The following is a 20531-nucleotide window of genomic DNA, read 5'->3' as shown; positions in this document are numbered from 1 at the left end:
CCTTTCCCTTTTGCCTGGGAAAAGATCTAGCCAGGAGTATGAAAAACCCTGCCAGTCCTGCCTCAGTAAGAGACTTCTTTTAGAAAGAAGTTTGTCTGTGTTCAGTGTGCATCCGTGTAGGTGTGAGAATGCGTAGGTGTGTGACTTTTTCTGTGCAGAAAGTGTCAGCATGTGCATATCAGGCTCTGTATGCACACAGGTCGTCCCTACACATCGCATGTGTGTGTCAGTATGTGTCGGGTGCGCGCATGCGTCGTGTCGGAGCATGTGTGCAGGTACATCCACTTGGCGTCCGTGTCTGACTGGGCCACAGTGTGTGAGGCCTGATGCTAAGCCGACATGACAGAAGCAAATAATGTCTGCTCCCGTTATCTTCTCTTCCCCCTCGGCCCCGCAGGAACCTTTTAAAGGGCCAAACACTGATGAAAGCGCACACACATGCATGTATACAGTACATATGCACACACACATAGTACATATACTGTCTTGTATGCACCAAACGCACAGCCACAAAATCATGAATCTAAAGGCAAGGCGCAAAGAGAAACACACACATTCACCTTTTTCTCTGTTACCGACATATGAATGGCCTCCTGCACAAATCCACATATTTAAAAGCTAAACATCTACACAGACCAAAACATGAGCTCAATCTTTTAATCTGTGACTAAAGATGGACAATATTACCGAGATTTGGACAAAAACATATCAGTAAAAGCATACAGAGATGCATACATTCATATGCATAACAGCTGTCGCCTCAAATACACACACATACTGTATGGTATACATACACGTGACCTACATCCTATAGCTATGATCTAATAGACCACCAAGCTGCAGCCTGTTCTCTAGCTCCCCTTTCAGCATTGAGGCTGCCTGTATTTCTGATTAGAGGACATAAACTGATCCGCTCACCCTACAGAAGAATAGCCTTCATATACTGGTATTCTGATTCATTATCCTACATTGAGATAGATAGTTAATATGTGTTGTAATTAGTTTTTGTTTGACTGAAACATGATGCTGTAAAATATAAATCAGGGTAATTATAGAGTTCAAATATAATTTGGGCTATAAAGTGAGCAAATCCCATCACAGATGTTGTGTTTGGCCCACGCAGCCTCCAGAGAGCTCAACAGCAAAGTTTGGTGTCCCAGAGCAGCTCACTTCCATGCCCGCTCTCAGCATGAGCCGGAGCTACGCTCATCTACACTACACCCACAATGCCCTGACACTGAACCCACACTTAAGACTTCAACACTCTTTGTTTGTTTGTATATCAGAACATGCACAGTTGTGCACTTCTAACCTATGAGCAGAACTGCGAATGTGCAACTGTGATGTTACATGACATTTTCTGATGCTAAATTGTCTGTTTTTATTTTATTACAGAATAGTCTACAACCCTTTGTTGACATAAAACGCTAATATGGCAAGAATGAATGCAAATTTATTTGAAAAAAGAAGCTATACGCTTCTAAAAGTGCAAATCTTTGATATTTATCAGAAAAAAAAAATCCATTTCATTAAAAAGGCATCTTATGTTAATAATTTTATCACTGTGCTGAAATATAAAGCCTGTAATGTGCATCAATCAACAGAGCCTTGCATGTATTCTCTTCCTGATCTGCCCTCTTCGGGGTCCTTCCTGACAGGCCATGTACTGTAGTAGGCTGTCCATGCCGATGCCTGTATGTATGTACGCTGCTCTCCACCTGTCATCTCATATCTCTGCCTCCGCCTCCGTCAACCTGCTTCCAGCCCAGCAACCAGCCAACCAACCAGTACAAGCCTGTTGCTAGGGCAACGGCTGTCTAGGGGATACTTCTTTTGTTTCTCACACCTCCTTTCCTTCATCCTTCTTTCTGTCTCTTTCCTACTCTCACTCTTTCCTTCTCTGCTATATTTTTGCTCATCGATATACCTGTCTGCCTCTCTCTCTTCCCATCTTTCTGTCTCACCCCTTTCTCTCCCTCTCTCTGTCTCTTTCTCTGATTCTCACTCTCTGTAATCTTATCAAAAAGAAGAGGGTCAGGTTGCTTAAATGCTATAGTACCTTGTGAATGCAAAGTCATCAAAAAATAAGAAAAATAAACACACAGTATACAGTCCAGTGAGATCAACAAACTGCACTTATGCTGCTAAAACTAATTCCAGCATTACCATGACATATTCTCTGTGTGTCCATACATGTATTAGTAGGTATAGACATCATCTCTCCCACTTTGATATGAATTCAAGCAGTTACAGTACGGTCAGCACATGACATTTGGTTACAGTCAGTCTGTACGTTGCTGTTGCCCCTGGCATTTAAGGGTTCAGAGATAGCGCTAGGTCAGCCCAATGTGATCCTCTCTCCATCTTTACTCAAGGGACTCAGAGCTGTGTGTGTGTGTGTGTGTATAAGCCTGCCCACATACATGTGTACACAGCGCCCATAAAATGAGCACAAATCTTAATAATAAACAAGAATTACAGACTGCTTCTAAATCGGGAAACCAACATGGCTCTTAGTTTCCATTCCCCTGTCACGGCATGTAACGCAGCACCACATGAAAGCACTAAAGCAGTGTTTCATCTTTCATACTTCTGGGGGCCGTGTTACTTATTATGTGCTGCCCTCTGCTGATCAAACAGCAGAACTTCACAGTGAGGTCATTCTTGTCACTAATGGCCTGACAAGAGTGATTGGAGTGTTAGCATTTTGCAGGGTCAGAGCAGTCTCTGTACACACATATAAGATGACAAAGAACTGATGCAGATACAAACAATTTGGAACTTGGTGTAAATTGGATTTTAATCTGGAAACTGTGGAAAGAAGGAATGTATCTACCAAGATCAGAGTACATAAACCTGATTCTTTTTTTCTCATACACTACACACCTCCCAGTTTTGGTTTGACATTTTGCAGTTTTCAATACTCAAACACATTTGTGTGACACACACACACACACATTTTTTACACTACAGATGCAGCTGACCGTCATACCCTGTGATTATCCTTTTGTAAATAGTTATGTCTGTTTATTTTAGATTAAACATATTAACTGGCACTTGTACTCGGTCACCGGTTGTGACATACAAAGAGAGACATGAAGAGAACTGCATAAAAATAATGGAGAGAGAGATGAAAGAAGAGAGAAAGACAACAGAACTGAAACAACTAGTTGATTAATCGATTAGTCCATCAAATCCATCAATAATTTCATCATCTTGTTTGTCCATGCTGTATTTCTGTCATTTTTCTTTCTTTGTCTGTTCTGTACACACAACATCTATCGCATGTCTGTCCATCCTCAGAGAGGGATCCCTCCTCTGTTGCTCTTCCTGAGGTTTCTTCCATTTTTTTCCCTGTTTTTTTTTTTTTAATAAGGGAGATTTTCCTTATTCAAATTGAGGATCTAAGGACAGAAGATGTTGTATTGCTGTACAGATTGTAAAGCTCCCTGAGACAATGTATTTATTTGAGCTATACAAATAAAATTGACTTGACTACTTGATTGTTTGAAAATAAATCGACAACTACTTTGAACTCTGATTATTGAAAATGGCACATATTTGTATGTGTGTGTGTGTGAATAACTTCCTGTCTGTGAATATCTCTGCTCCTCTGCAGTTATGCAGGTGAGAATGAGGCTAAAGGTGAACATTGCTGAACAGGTGAGGCAGTAGGTTCAACCGAAATCACTGTGCAGCATTATATAAACTACTTTTATAAACAAAGGAAGAATCTTAATAATTCGCCTTGAGGTTTTAATCTCGATTGATTACTCATTTGAACTATTATCTAATACTTATAGGAATACCATGTGGAATGTGACTGTTGTCAAATGCCAATGTCAAAACGAGTTACCTGTGAGGATGTTCTCGGCCATGACTTTGACCTGCACCTCCAGTGAGTGCTTAGAGGTGTACATGATCTCAGCGGTGACGTGGGCGACCTCGCCGATGAACACAGGATACAGGAACTCTGTCTTCTCCACCCGAACCAGAGCTGCCAAACAGCGGTCCTGGAGAGGATTCAAAAGCCATAAATATTAGAAACCAGCAACTTCATCGGTATTGATTAACCCTGTAAATTGATCACTGGTGTGTTGTTGTAATTTTGTACCGGCTAAATCAACTTTTTATTTACTGTGCACAGTATTCACCCTAATAGGATTAATGATTTGTACAACTGTACAGGCAGAAAAAGTGCAATTAGTGCCAGATGATCTAAGACAAAGGCAGAGGGGAAGAAGGAAGGAAAAAAAATCTCTCATTAAAAGTAATTGTAAGGTGAAGAGACGGGAGCAGATGGAGGAATAACTACCACACACACCATGCCAAATCCACGTCGGTACCACGATGTCTGCAAAAGATAACTTTGTTATGCGCTTGAAAAGTATGTGCAACTTTTGCAATCAGTGTAATGAGATGGGCAGGAACAAAGGAAATTTATCTTATCTTATTATGACAGTATTTTGACAATACAACTGATTATGATGTGCTATTCCCTCTGTAATTCTACATTTTCCTGGTTCACACAGGGACTTTTAACTTGATGGAATAACTGTTTAAAACTGTCCAATGGTTAATCAGTTAAGAATATGCTACCTGTAAGTATATTAATTCTTTATTAAGATAGATGTGTCTTTATGAGGCAGATATGTACTGTAGTAGATGCAAAGGCCCGTTTGTGTGTATTGTCTGATCTGAGCGGTGGCAGACAGTCGAATGTGGGGCATCAGATCAGATTATGATCAGAATGTTGTATCAGGTTAGATGACCTGATCAAATTATGAAGACAAAAGCCGGTTAAAGTTCACCAGGTGAAAGGTAAAACCAAGACGATGAGGAAGAAAACAAATCTGGGTGAGACACTGAATACAAACAATATTCATGCAGCTACGCAGTTTGCAAATATGAGACTTAAAGGGATAGTTCGGATTTTTTGAGGTGGGGTTGTATGAGGTATTTATCCATAGTCGTTCGATCAGCTGTTTGGATCAAAAAGTGCTGTTGCGGTGTAATATAGTGTGTGGCATGCGTAGGAATACAGAAGTTCTACAGTTGAAAAAGAAAAGGGCTGTCTGACGGCAAGGTAAAGCCGTGAAAATATACTAAATATAGCGTGCACTTCAACTCATATTGATTTTTTTATGTGGGTCTTTTTTTAGGCGGCTAAAATACATTTAGCTGCTGGCCTCGTCCACATCAGTACTTTGCTTAGCTTCCGTGCCGGTTCTCCTGTCTGCAGGTAATACACTGACTATGAACTATCCCTTTAAAGGCTGTTATATATGTACTGTACACAGTAAACAAGGAAAAAATGCAAACAATTTATCATGGTTTTCATATATTGCTACCAAAAATGCACCTTACAACAACTTAAGGAGTCAAGTTCTGCCATCTTTATTTACTTACAGTACAATAAAATAGTTTAAAGTAGGGTCTGAATGTACATCATGCTCTCTCACCCCATTCTGTGTGTTGCAGTGTCGCGTGCTGATGATGCATCCAGCTTCCTCGATCATCTTGAGGATGATGCCGCCGTGGACGTTGCCCACAATGTTGGCATCATCTGGGCGCATGATCCTGCAGTAAAGAGAGGATTGGTTAGCATGGCTTACAGCATTAGCATCTTGTGTTATAACCACATCTTGTATTATAAGATTTCTTGGCATCTTGGTGTAAACAATACAGTCAATCAATAAATATGAAAAACCTGACAGCAGCGCTGACTGAAGGCAACTAAAAGTAGATTTAATTCGGCCTTTTACACATTTTTTTAAACTTTCTCAGAGTGAGAAACTGAAAAAAAGTTGAGTACTAATTTCAAGAGACGAAAAGGGTAGTCTCTTCCTACTGCAACAACAGCTGGTACATATGGCATTTCAATCACATCATATATTCAGTTTACTTGATTTCATTGATTCATTCAGTTGTATGAGGCTGATATTTTTGTGAAGTGGGCTTTAATGTATGAAAGGCTGTTTGTTGGAACATACCAATGGAAAAACCCACAGAAAAGAATCTGACATTGCTTTTTGACAAAAGGCCTTACTGATAGTAACAAACTAATGAGGAACAATATGACCTGAATGTCATCTAGGAGAACTATCAGGGAACATATCTGCTGTGATGTGCTCCTAGATAGTCACTCATGCATTAGAAGGACTTCTATCTAGCATGTTGTGCAGTACGCTGTAACGTGCATCAGCTGTTTCAAATTCTTCATCCCAATCTGTTTACATACTCAGAGTTCACTGACACATAAATGTCACACCACAAAACTATGCAATGTTGCACTGAGATCTGATAAATAGTATGACTCAGACGGTAAAGCTTTAAAAAAACGTGTATACAGTAAAAAGCAAGAAAATCTACATCTTGACGCCATAAGCAATGCCTTATGTTTACAGGAAGGTGACTGTTAATTTACCATAAACTGACATGTAATGTTTTGTTTATGGTTACAGTACAGCTGATGCCATTTTGAACTGATTAATGTTCCTTGTTTTTAGGAATGAACAGTCTGAGTCACAGTTGTATTTAGATGTGTCGGGAACTTTACAGTTGCAATACTCAGTATCTGTCCAACCGGCATCAGGCACAGAGCAGGAGCACTGAAAGAGGAACACTTTACATCGAACTCCTTTACACTGCATTACAGTCCAATACAAAAGCAGTGTAATAAATACTATCTTTGTGAAACGTATAGTGTCAAGAGAGGTGTTGATTTAACTTTATGATATGCTTAGAGGCTCTTGTATACATTGCAAGGACATTCTAATATTTTGAAGCAAAATGTTATTAACAGCTTATAACATACTGCAATCCAATACAACAGCCTCAAAAATGCCAATAGAGTTGAATCAGTACCTCTCAGGCAGTGTCAACAACAATTTAAAAGTTTCACAAAGGTAGCATTAAATATTCAAAGTTTTTTTTTTTTACTCAGCACCAGCAGCATGTGTGCGTGTGTGTATGTACCTGCTGAGTTGATATCTGGAGCCCTGCTGAGCTCCATTCTCCCCACCTTCCCTGACATCTTTGCTGATTTGTTGAATTTGACTCGCTTGGTGTTTCTCCACCACTGCTGCTGTCTTATCCACTTGATCTGCTGCCTTGCTGCTCCGAGGCCTAAAGCAACGCATCTTTACACTCTGACTGACTCTCAGTCTTACTCTCTAACCCACTTCCCTTCTTTATGGTCTCTATATTCACGTCTTCTGAGATTTTGGACCGCTGCTACTGTGAGTGAGGTCATGCAGTGTTAACGTAAGTGTCACAACTGGTCTAACTGGATCTAAACACACCCACTGATGCACCAATAGACAACAGCTAGCCAAAACAATCTGTCATCATCACACTGAAGTTAGTGTATCACAGCTGACAGGCAGAGTAGGAAATATTTCAGACAGTAACATGTCTGTTAAAAGGCCCCGAGGCACATGTGAAACAAACTTAAAAAGAGTTAAAGAACAGTTTGTTCAGTTAGAATGTGCATTCTCTTTCACAAACTGTCTGCCTGAATTACTTAATTTATGAATATATCTTATATACTTACTGTATCTTCATGTTTTTGAATGCTATTTTGGTCTTTTAAATCCTGTGCAGATGATGTACTGGTTGGATAACTTCTATTACACATAGCATAAAAGTCCTTTTCAAAGTCGATGTAAACCTCACAGGAGCACCAGATCAGTTGTTCCTCATATGGTTTGGAACGCACTCACAAACAACAATAATTTGTCATTGAGGTACAAGATAAAATTACCCAACTACATATGGATGATTTAGAAGAGAAGTGGGCACGAAAGTTGTTGGTATAAAAATATTTCAATTTAAATTATCATGTATTTGAATATAAGTATCATATATCTAAAATATATGTACAGGTTGTGCTGTGCAGACTTAAAGTTGCCTAGTATGTTGGTTTTGAAGTTGTAGTTAGAATTATCTGGACCAGCCACACCATGAAAATACTGTTAACAATCGACTGAAAAAGCATAGTAGTGTAATACAAATGCATAAACCAAAACCAAAATCTTCCTACTGCATACTGAAACAAACTAAAAAAAACTTACCTGTACCTATTTTGAGAAGAACAGCAGAAAAAACTTTGCATTATCTTCAGAAAAGGACATCTTGGTGTCATTTTCTTTCTCGCAACCCAACAGTAAGAGCAAAGAACAGACTGCGGTGGACTGGATCTTTTATCACAAGCTATGATTTAACTGCACACCTGTCCAGTATGCCGGGCAATCTTACATTGCCAAGTAAGACAGTTATTTGTCAAACACTGCACATACACAAATCTAAAACACACACCTCAATACCACATATTCACTATGTTTGCACAGTCTAATACACACAGGTTAGTTATCCCTTACTTAGTGAGGAAAGTTGAAATATCAAAAAAACATTAGTATTTACAACAGCAGCCTGAGGAAACATTTTATATTCATATTTTAGACATTTTGCTGATGCTCTTATCCAAGGCAACTTGTAAGCAATGCAAGAGTACGCTTAAGTTCTGAAACTGCTGCATTTGATAGCAAAAAGCAGTACCAAAATATCAGGGATCAATATCAAGAGCTGCACGGTTTAATTGTTTTATCCCCACTCAAGTTAGCCGGAGGGCTAAACCAGGTGTTAGCCATCTCAGCTGGCAGAAGTCACTCGTGCGCTTGCTCTATGGGCCCCACAGATGCATGAAGCTAAAAAAGTTTAACTTTTTTGGCTTCATGCACCACTGAGCAACTTTCATAGGAATGAACGGGGCCCTGCCTCCCACGCTGTATACACTTCTCTTTATGAATCCATGGTGCCTCCTCCTTTTGTCTCTAGGACACATGGTGGGTATGGCAAGTAGCAAAGAAATAAATTGATTAACTTATGGGACGCAGAACTAAACCAGTAAATAATAACTAAACTTAACAATACTTGTCTGTGTTTTACTTTAACCAGAAATGTTGCTGGTATGTGAACTGTAACCAAACATAATGCAAACCACAAAAAAACCCGGGAAAGTATGTGTCTGCAAGTTGATTAATGATGGAACTATGGCTAAAACAAACAATTAACAAGCAAGGTTAAATTAGTCAGCAATATGGCGATGATGGTGAAAATGAGGACAAATGGTATGGTCTCACCCACTTTGTCACAATGAGACGAACGACTTTGATTAAAAGAGTAACAACATTCAGGAGTTGAACCCGCCTGCCCATGGACAAGAGGCGACTGACGCTGCGCCCCCAGGAACTCTGTAATGTAATTGGCAGGGATGAATCTTCTGGGTGTAGCAGACTGAAACGTTGAAATAATTTCTTATCTGAGAAACCAGGCTATTGCTTTTTTGGCTTTTTCTTGCTTTTATCTTTGTCTTCCTGCTTTTTGCCACAGCACATCTAACTTCATTCTCTGTGAGAAGCCACCCCAGGGAGCAAGCTAGTATTTCTACAAACTTATCATTAATTTGTTTAAATCCTGGTGCATAATTTGTAACTTCAACTGGCAATTCAGAACTAAGCTGTTGTACCGTTGATTTGACTTGCTGCTTCCCAGGTAATCTCAGGTCATCTCATCTGTTTATCAGGTCTCTCATACCAACTGTACAATAGATAACTCTGCATCATCCATTCAAATCATTCACTAGCCATAGCCTTGTGTACCAGTGTCCCCTTTCCCTCTTGTGTCTTCTTTGTAAAATGTTGTAGTTGTAGTGTTTAGTACTTGTAGCTGTAGTATTAGTAATAAATGTGTATGTAACGTAAAGTGAACTTGTTGTTTTCTTGTGCTTGCATCTCAGTCACTTAACTTTAAAAGACCTCTACCACCGCAAATCATAATTAAGATCAATAACAATCATAATTCTATTTAACAGGGCAAATAATTTCATAGTTGAGTTGTGTACTATAATAATTTATAATTCCCCTTATAAAATCACACTATTTGAGTGCACAAATTCCTACACTGGCATGGGCGGAGGAATATGCAGGGTCATTAGGTTAGCTGGTATCTTGCCCCAGATGTACATTAGATCCCTGAGCAGATAGCCATAATGGCTGCTACAGGCAGCTAGTTTCTGTGTTTACTTTGGGTGTGACTCAGAGATAAGTGTTTAAAATGATTCATGTAAAAATCATCTTTATTTGGAGATTTACAGTAGAGCAGATCAAATTATATTTAAGGCCAAAACCAAAAAAGTCAATATATACAGTGTACAAATGCTTCCAAAACTAATGACGAGATAATAATTGGCTAAATAAAAAAAGAGAAATACCACTGCACTCAGGGGAAAAGCATACGCCATGGAGACCAGGTGGCTGTCTGTTACCAAGCCTTCAACCACCCCCCCCCACACACACACACACACCAGCACCCTGAACAGCCAACATACTTTACACGCAAGACACATGATCTCCACGCAGTTATGGCGTGGCTGCCCCATCTGCATGCTTCTAAGTCCACGTTGATATTGTCCAACTGAAACAAATAGCCTAATCCTCACCCCCCTGTTTGGAAGCTTTGTGCTATGATTGTCTCCTTTACCTTGAATCTTATCTTATCTTAATCCATATCATAAAATGCTTGTTTATCAATATTATATGGTGATGACGAAACACAAATCTCAATCTGTAATACTGTAAATAGACAGGATTTATCTCAGAGCCTTAAAGGACAGGTTCACAATTTTTCATGTCTGTCTTAAAACAACAGTCAGGAGCTCAAATGAACATTAAAAAGGTTTTTTTTGCTATAATCATTCCTCCTGTTCATACTCACAATTAAGATCCCTTCATAATGCACTTTCAATGGAAGTGATGGGGGCCAAAATCCACAGTCCTCCTTCTGCGCAAAAATGTATTTTAAACTTTATCTGAAGCTAATATGAAGCTTCAGGATAATGACAACTCCGTCCAAATCAGTCAAATCAAGTTGATATCTTTCAACGTTACAGTCTTTTTAATGTCAAAGTCCCTCTTTTTGTAACTATACTTCCACCGCAGCTCAACAGCGAAACACAAAGAGGGAATTTGATGCTAAAAAGACTGTAAATGTGGCAGATATACACTTGATATGACTAACTCAGACTGCTGAAGCCTCATATAAGCTTCAGATAAACTTTTAAATGCATTTTTGCACAAAATGAGTGTGTGAACACACTGTTGATTTTGCCCCCCATCATTTACACACTGAAAGCACATTTGAAGGGGATCCTTTAATAGCCAGTATGAACAGGATGAATGATTACAGCAAGGAAAACCTCTTTCAGTGTTCATATGGGCACCTGACTGTTGTTTTAAGACAGGCTTGGAAAATTGTGAACCTATCCAAGAGGAAAAAGCTGTTGTTGAAGCAGAGCCGTTGTACTGTGACAGAGCTACATGGCTCCATCTATCGGCGAGCACAAGTACAACAGCCCCCGCATGCTCTCAGGAAATGAAGCCATTCATTGCAAAGGTATTTTAATAAGTAGCATAAACGTTACCGCTGTATAACAAACAGCTCTCAGCGCTCCTTCTCTGCTTATTTTCTTTGGACGAATAAACAAAGGGATCAGCTACACGCCACATATACGTCACAGCCCATTCAAACTGTTTACAGGAGCCACATCACTGAAGCCTACACTGTAAAATCAAACTTTTATTAGAGTTCAGAGAAATGATGGCGACCTTAACGTGTCCTTGGTAGTTTCAACGCGCGCCCTGCCGGTGCTTACTGCGCTGAGGTCAACACATAGCCTACGACATGCGACATGTCTGCATCTCTGCCGGGAGCTCACAGGCTAGATAACCTGGAAACATCCCGTTTGATTTATCAGACACAAGTCAGAATTAAACATCGTCACCGGCGGTAAACAGACGACGAGTCTGCACAGACCGCAGTGTGCTGTATGTTTTAGCTGGGCATGAAGCGGATTATCTGGTTTATCATCCCGTGAGAATCGCTGTGAGCGCAGCGTCGCCGGTAGCCGCTGCTGCGTTCGTCATTTGTCGATCAGCAGCACGTTATTAGCATGTGAAGGTTGCTCGCACATGTGTTAATGTCTCGTAATAAACGTCCTACCTGCATAATTGAAGGGAGGATGCCGCCACTCGAGCCTGCGTTACCGACATGGTGATGATGATGAGGAGGAGGATGAGCTCTCCTGTTCCTGTGATCCCGTGCGATGTGAAGGGGAAACTGACTCCTCCAGTGTCCGCCGGCTGCTCTGGTCACAGTTTCCTAGAAAAATGAGTCATCTGTGTGAAACGTATTCAAACATACCAATGCAAATATAACGTATGTCTAATGCAGCTAATTTATTTTGCAAAAAAATAAAAAATAAATAAAAATGGCTTGAAACGGTCTGACTTTATATTACAATATGAAGTAGTAAATCAAACAACAAGCCCCTTGTCTTGTAGTGGCCGGCGCCTCTCAGAGGTGGGCTAGATGGAGAGCCATGATTGTGCAAAAGCAATAGGAACCAGAACCACAGCCGCCGTAGGAGGGCAGCAGAGACCGTATTTATTCCAACATACTCAACTCAGAGGCGGTAATTGATGTTGCCTGTTGTGGGCGTGTTTGACCTCAACATCCTCTCTGTGTCATTCTGGCCAACGTCTTTTTTATTGCGTTCAGTCTGCTCAACGGATGTGTAACCCAGGTTTTCACTCGTTAACAGAGAGGCGTTTCCAGTACTATTAAGAAATGTATGTACTAGCTGTTCAGTTCAAAGTCTGGTGAGGGTTTCTTTAGTTTTCATGCTCCCATTGTTGGAAGATAAGAACTCCCACTTTTTCGAACAGTTTCAGAGCATTTCTTATTTTTTCTGTTGAATTTTAGTAATTGTTTCCTATATTAGCACTGAATGTTGTGTGTAGCCTATAGTTTTTGAGAGGAAAACATTGTTTTCTTTTATATGTGAAGCGTTTATTTGGGCTGTTAATAGGCTGTTACAATCTAACCTTTCATGTCTGAGTCTTGAATATGTGTATTTACGCACATGACTTAAGATCAATATTCTCACACATGACCATAAAGTATACACAGAGAGACAACACAGGAGTTAACCACGACGTCGCAGTTTTATTTTTTTTTTTATATATAACATATATACATCATTTGCTGTAAATAGCAAAAATACAACACATCCCCACAGAGATACTTACAGTGACACATTATGTGTCTACAAAGTTCATCTGCACAGACTCTGGACACTGAAGTCTATGGTGCAAATTCATACATATACTGACCCTTTGGGTCTTACAGGGCTGTTTCAATGGCCCTTAATCACTTAGTCCCCAAAGAGAACTAAATATTTAACGCAGCCTATACATACATGCAGATTTTTAAAAAATACGACTGTCTAAACTTGTCAACTTATACAGGACAACAGACTCGTACGCAAAAAGTAAGTATATAATACTCAACTGATACGATTTAACGATTAAATCTGGCTTTTCATCAACGGAAACAAAGTAGTGAATCACTGTGAATATTTACAAGTGATGCTATGTCAACATGTTGCCTACATATATTACACTTAGTCTTTTCACAGGTTTGTGTTGGACTCCAGAAATCTACCAAGGTCTCCACATGGCGGCGCTGACAGCCTGCGGGCCGGGATGCGCTCGGCCGGGAGCCACTGCGCCGCTGCTGCTGCGGGACTGGCTTTCCAGTCTGGAGCTGAAGCTGGATTTGAGGCTGAAGAGTCTCTGCTGGATCTGCTGGATCTGCGGGAAAGTCTTGGAGTTCTGAGCACAGCAGTTCATGCAGGATGGGGTGACTGTGGCGGACATGGACCGCTGGACGAAGTCGTTCACCCGCTGGCACGCGTCTTGGTCCAGGCTCGTTTTGGGGAGCAGAGCTGAGACGCGCTGGAGGCAGGCTTTGTAGCCTTCCTTGTAACTGTCTGTGGAATCTGAAAAAGCAGTGGGATATTAGTTCCCTTGTTCAAAAATGATCAAATAGTAGTGTTTATATAGTTATCAACAAAAGTGTTAATCAAGCAGAACAAGAACTCACTTTTGGTGTTAACGGGGGGGATGTCGCTGAGGAACCTCACAGTCATTTCTAGGATGTCGGCTTTCTCAAGCTTGGAGTAGCGAGTCTTCTGGAGAAAATAAGAAAAAGCAAATGTTAAACATGTGAGTCTAAACGTTGCATTGTTTTAATGCATCTGAAAGGCGTTCTGTATGTTTTGAAATGTATATAATAACTTACATCTCTGCCTGTGAGGGGAAGAATGAGGTTTTTCAAGTGGTTCAGGCTGTCGTTGATACGGGCGCGCCTTCTTTTTTCCATTAAAGGTTTCATAGTCTGAAAAGAACACATAATATTTAGTATTCACTCATTACATCAAGAGTAAGACATCAGAGAAAATGCGTAAGGTAATGAAAAAAAATCAAGTGACTTCACTCACCTTTCTGAGCTCAAGAGCCTCTTTTCTTTTGGCCACACTTAGTCGTGGAGAAAAAGACTGGAGAGCTTCACAAGTCATGTTTGGAGACATTTTGAGAGTCGTCTTCGTACCAGAGAAGTATCCAAAACAGATATCGACGAAGATGTGTGTCAAACTGCCATGGGCCACGGTATATATCCAGGTCCATGGCGTCGGTCTCCGTGCGTCACGGGTACGCCCCCAAGCCAACACGAAACGATTTGACTGGCCACGTATTCGATGAAAACAACAGAAAAGCATCACATTTAGTAAGATAACCATCTGTCCTCTACTTTAATCCAAGCGTAACAACTCCAGTGCGTGTCTGCGTTATGATCCATAGACCAAATAAAACAAAATCTGCATCAAGAAGCCGAAGAAATGCGTGCGTAAAGAAGATACGTTTGGACGCACCGGATGCTCATTCCCCAAATACCAATTCTGCAAACTCTTACATTTACATCTTATCAAATAGTACACAATTACGTTCATTATTTCATATATAGTGGATGAAATTTTGTTTTTGATTTTAATATATATATTTCTTTTTACTGGTGCGTAATTACGCAGTGCCCAGGGATGTCTTGGAACAAAAGCTTTGTAACATTTTTTCACCCAAATCCAACATTTATTTGTGATTTAACTATGAAACATAACAAATTACACTAAAATATATATATATTTTCTATTTAAGAAGTTAGTAGTTAGTTTGTTTGCATTATTATTGTTTTCCTGTTGAGGTTTTATTGTAGGCAATTCTATTTTGTGTGTAATTTGCCCAAGTTTTGATAAAATATCCTTTTCATAATGTAGTATATTTAATAAATATGCACACTTTAAGTAACAGGGTGCAATACATACATTACTGGCATAGGGGTCAGGCTTGCGTGTATAGAGAAGAGTCCACAGAGATACAGACTCTTACTCCAATCACATACCCAAGCCACGCTACTTTCAAATAACATCTGCTCTTAGATTTTGACAACAATAGTTTTGCATATGATGTTTTTATGCAGTTTCTGCCCAGGGGGGGTCTATACCTGTAGGGTGTATCCCGAAGCTGCCAACGCCTAACACAGGGCGGTGGGGGCTAAAAAAAACAGAGGGTGGGTAGTGAGGGAGTCACTATCACAATAGCCACCGCAAAATATAAAATGAGCCCGTGTTTCTAACTTTTAACTGGGTGTTTACTATTCACTTGTGGACTTGGTATATTAAATAACCAACCATCGTGCCGTGTGAAGTATACATCAATATCTGAATTACAACTTTGATATTTCCAGATTTTAAATAAAAACTGCAAGGACATGACAACCCATCAAATACCACTGCACTCAGGGGAACCACGCGCGCAGCACGCGCCACGGAGACCAGATGGCTGTCTGTTACCCAGCCTTCAAACCCCCCCCCCCCCCCCCCCCCCCCCCGCAACCTCCATCCATCGACCCCACCCCCACACAGCCCTCCAGCACCACACCAGCACCCTGAACAGCCGACATCCCTGTCCCACCATGAATCTACCCATCTCTCATCCATAAGTACGCACACACACACACATACACACACATACACACAGCATTGCATACACTCAAGCTCTTTTTCTTTATACTTTACACGCATGACACATGATCTCCACGCAGTTTTGGCGTGGCTGCCCCATCTGCATGCTTCTAAGTCCACGTTGTTAGTGTCCAACTGAAACAAAACCATCCTCACCCCCCCTGTTTGGAAGCTCCTTGCTGCGATTGTCTCCTTTAGCTTGACTCTTGGATATTTCAGCGTCCAAGCTATGATAAAATGCTTGTTTATCAATATTATATGGTGATGACGACACAAAAACACTCAATCTGTTGATGGAGATCAAAGATGTTTGTCTGGAAGAGCAGACTGCACTGGAGGTCCGTCAACACTTCTTTATAAAGACAGACTTTAGACGAGGTTCCTTTTGAACGAGAATTTTATTGAAAGTCAAGTAGTCCACTTTGAAAAACGCACATATTATTTGAGAATATTTGAAATCATGCAGCAGCAGTTATATTCTTCTACAGTATTAGAAATCCAAATTTGTCTTTCATGAAAGCAGTCCTATAAAGACAAACTGCTTTGAAAGGGGTTTTTATTTTCACAGACACTGATCGAAAGTCTGCAGTCCAGTTTGCAAGAATATTTTTGTGTCTTTTATACTTTGAATAATTGTCTATCCCTCAGTACTCATGCAGTTTGATTTCTATTATGGTATTGTGCTTCACTACAGTATACATAGACTTTGGGCGACTTCTTTAAATGTAAACTCGGCTATGTATATCGTTGTAGTGTTTCTGAAACTTGAAATTAAAATACATAAAATCTACAGAGTAGATATGTGAAGGTTAGCATCATGTAGACATGATTTTGTTGTGCTGCTGTAACAAAGCCAAGCGCTGTGTTGAAATTGAGAGGCACACTTGCTGCACGCGCCCCTCACCGCCCCGCTGGGATGGAGGGATGATGGGATGATGGGGGGGGGGGGGGGGGGGTCACTTCTCCTCCGTTTTGGTCTTTCGGTTAGAGTCCTCTTTTGTCTTTTCAAGTAAATTCGGCGTCAGTAACCCATCTGTGCAGGCCGGATAACAGGGAGCCTTTGTCTGAAAATGTTCCGACACTTCATAGGAATTAAGAGTCACATGCGGGCTTTGGGATGGGGGAGAAACAGCGAGCGCGGCACCACCTGACTTTTGCCGCAGCGTTGATGTGAGCTGAGAGAAAACGGGCGGCTTGGGTGTTTTTTCGGAGTCTCAAACAATAGCGAACACCTTGTCGCACTATACTTCCTATAAACAAGGTTTGATCCTCTAATGCGACCATCAACAGGTCAAAACAGTTTCATTTATCACAGTTAAAGAGACGGTGTTGATATGATGCATAAAGCCACTGTATTTATTCCTTATTCTTCTCAATGTGTAATGAAAACAATATTGAGCCTTTGAGAGACTTTGATGAAAATCTAATCTAAAACACGTCAGTCTGCGCTGCTGTTGTGGGAAGATATTCGGTTAAATGACGAAAATATCCAAATGATAGCGTAATGAACTAAATCTTCTTATAGGGGAACAGCTTCTACGCTGGTTCTCTTTATTTGACTGACTGGTTGTGTCATAGCACCAGGTATATAAACTGCACTGTAGCGCGCTTAATATTTGGATTTGATCTTTGTGGACCATCTTGAGCTATTTTTATTTATCATGATGAAGATTTTGTGTTTCCCCATATTTCAAGTGTTGGTTTTGCTCTACTGTATTCAAGTAATACAGAGTTAAATTATTGTTATTGTTATGTTCAATATATCAAATTCAAATTAAAATTTACCAGTAGGTGTGAAACTGGGAAATTTTTGCTCCTGGTCCTTATCAGAGTCTTTTAATATTAGTATCCTGTAGTATTTTGTATAATATTTGTGCAGAGGGGTGTCAGTGCGGATCTGCTCTGGCAGGAAGCTTTGTAGAGCAGCCAGACAGCCTCAGTTCATCTCCAGTGTGAACTATATACTGAAGTTTTGCTGCAGTTTTTGAACCAACAGCAGCACTTCAAAGTTCTGATTCACCTGCAAAATGTCACTGAAAGAGACAGAAAATGACTTAAAAACAACAACAAATGATGTGCCAATGCAGGAGGGGTGGGGGGCCTTTCACATGTTTGTGCCCAGGCACCCATTGTCTCATAATCCGTCCATTACTGCTTCAGTGGAGTCCTTCCTCAACAGCAGCAAGCTCTGGTTTTACTAGCAGCTTCCATGTGTCCTTCTATCTGATTGCAGAACATCAAAAAGGGCATTACTCATCCACTTTTCAAACCAATAATGTTTTAAATTGAGTAAAAGTACATACTGTGTGTTTGCAAGTGGAGATATGTGTTGTCGCCATTCTTTTAAATTTGATCAGCAAAGCAGCATGGACTTATTCAAATGAGAATACATTTAAACTTAAATTGCTCTTTGCTGGACTTTGTGGTATCAGAATCAAACAACATGTGATGCCAGAACAGGAAAATTAATACTTGCAAATACCCATTAAGAAATGAAATCAGCAATTTACAATTGCACTTCTATAAAGTTAGGAAACAAGAAATAATGGTCAAAATCAAAGTAGCAGAGGCCAAGATATCCCAACATTTCGTTTCTACCATGGGTCAAGCTCCAAAAACACTGGATCTTACATTTCCCATAATGCAACTCCATAGCATTGTTCATTTTACCTTCCAAGCCTCTTAAAAGCCCACTTCTTTCAAACATCTCAAGTGTAACACAGGATTTCTGTGAGTCTCAAGCCCCAGCTGACATAACCCTGATGACATCATCGGGGTTGTTTTTTCAAACTTTAGAAAGCAGAAAACATTATACAACTTTTTACTGAGTAAAATCAACCCTCAACAGACAAACATCGATATTCGAACCCGGATACATTCAGTGTAACGTTTTTATGTATTCATTGTTAACATTTTTAAAAGTCCCACTCTCTCACTACGGTATGGTTAAGGTTATGGAAATATTGTGGATATGGCAAGTAAAGTGGTTAGTGAGTAAGGTATGCTTAGTGTCAAGTAACCATACAGTACCAGTCAGTAGCTTGGACACACCGTCCCATTCACTTGAATGAGAAAGTGTCTGGCCTTTGAAAGAGCCACAGTACAGTAACAATGACATCCTAATGAGTGTGGACTCTGATACTCTTACTAGTATCATATTCTTTGATACAGTTAATTATACTATTTTACTTGATAGACTCATGGACTGGGTTGACCTAAGTGGAACTGCTTTAAACTGGTTTTCATCTTAGCTATCAAACAGAATATTCAAAGTCACTGTTGACAAATTCAGTTCTTCCCCAGCTCTCATGGCATGTGGGGTCCCACAGGGCTCAATCTCTGGCCCCAATTTGTTCTTCTTGGATCTGTAAGCATGTTATTTTTCACTTCACCACTGTGTCCTAGCATTGTTATGCCAATGATACTCAGTTGTAAGTCTTATTTAGACCTGAAAATCGAAACAATCTGGATTCCCTGCCATCAAAGACTGGATGGTCTCCAACTTTCTGCAACTGAACCCTCTTAAGACTTAAGTTCTGGGTATTGGTTCTAATCATACAGACAGCGGACAAATTAAAGGAAAAACCTGAATAAAGGAGTGGAGAAACATATCAAATGCAGATGCTTCCATGCACCAGGGCTCACTGAATGGTTTGGGGAGTATGAAAATAATGTGAATAAAATGTGAGAGACTTTACAGTCACCAAATCTCAACCCAGTAGAACTCCTATGGAAGATTTTGGACCAACATGTAAGACAATCTTCTCCACCACCATCTCCATAAGACCAAATGATATAATTTAAACTTTCATCTTCAAGTCTATTTAGTGATGTCTGTGATTGTCTCTGATGCTTTATGTCGTTTTGTTATGTCTGGCTATGTTTGTTTTTCTTCAGATCTGCTGTACTCAGGTCTCTCTTGCAAAAGAGATCTTGATCTCAGTGAGATTACCTGATTAAATAAAGGTTGTATATATAAATGAGGGAATATCTTATGGGGGAATGATGTTCATCCCTCCAATAGAATTCTACAGACTTGGCAAGGAGCACTGAAGCTGTTCTAGAGGCACGTAGTGGCCTGACTCCATACTAAGACACTTCATGTTGGTTTTTCCTTTTGACACCCATCTGTATGTCTGTCAACTAACTTAAAACATTCAGCCAGAAACCAAGGAGTTGTTTTTGAATAATACCTCAACTTTAGTCTTGCTCAATCTTGCCATTTACAAATGGGAAATATTGACAAAGTTAAACCAATGCTCCTAAAACACGGTTGAACATCTTATCCACACTCTCATTTCATCCCGCCGAAATTACTGCAATTCATGATTTATTTGCCTTAAGAGATGCAGCAGTTGGCCGTCTACAGCCTGGTCGCCCAAATAAAACATTAGCATTGCACATTTCTGCAAACCACCTATGCGTTGAATATCTACATTACATACACGTATAATCCGTAGCATATTAACATTTCAACAATACATGTCATATCAACATTTCTAAAGTGAAATAGATAGTTCACATGAGAACTATATGAGCTGACTTTCTTATT

General features: G+C 40.1%; 2 protein-coding genes across 9 annotated transcripts in view; both read right to left on the bottom strand.

The window, feature by feature from the left end:
- Positions 1-20531, bottom strand: part of acot7 (acyl-CoA thioesterase 7) — a 130652-nt gene that overhangs the window by 44668 nt on the left and 65453 nt on the right. For 6 of the 8 annotated variants that reach the window (XM_042410023.1, XM_042410030.1, XM_042410027.1 and 3 more), the window contains 3 exons: positions 12061-12219; positions 5463-5580; positions 3857-4013 (listed from right to left, as the gene is read on the bottom strand). In XM_042410023.1, the coding sequence (XP_042265957.1) occupies positions 3857-4013; positions 5463-5580; positions 12061-12110 (325 nt within the window). In that variant the 5' untranslated portion in view covers positions 12111-12219. Of the gene's footprint in view, positions 1-3856; positions 4014-5462; positions 5581-12060; positions 12220-12358; positions 12473-20531 lie in introns of those variants that run through there. The other 2 variants (XM_042410029.1, XM_042410028.1) reach the window with 2 other exon arrangements.
- LOC121896255 (transcription factor HES-2-like) lies at positions 13559-15743 on the bottom strand. The gene is made up of 4 exons (XM_042410032.1): positions 14402-15743; positions 14203-14298; positions 14005-14092; positions 13559-13900 (listed from the first exon to the last, which is right to left on the bottom strand). The coding sequence occupies exons 1-4, from the start codon at positions 14699-14701 to the stop codon at positions 13560-13562; spliced, it is 825 nt and encodes a 274-aa protein (XP_042265966.1). The 5' UTR covers positions 14702-15743; the 3' UTR covers position 13559.

The sequence above is a fragment of the Thunnus maccoyii genome, chromosome 4 (assembly GCF_910596095.1).
Source record: "Thunnus maccoyii chromosome 4, fThuMac1.1, whole genome shotgun sequence".
NCBI lineage: Eukaryota > Metazoa > Chordata > Actinopteri > Scombriformes > Scombridae > Thunnus > Thunnus maccoyii.
This window is presented reverse-complemented; position numbering and strand designations above follow the sequence as displayed.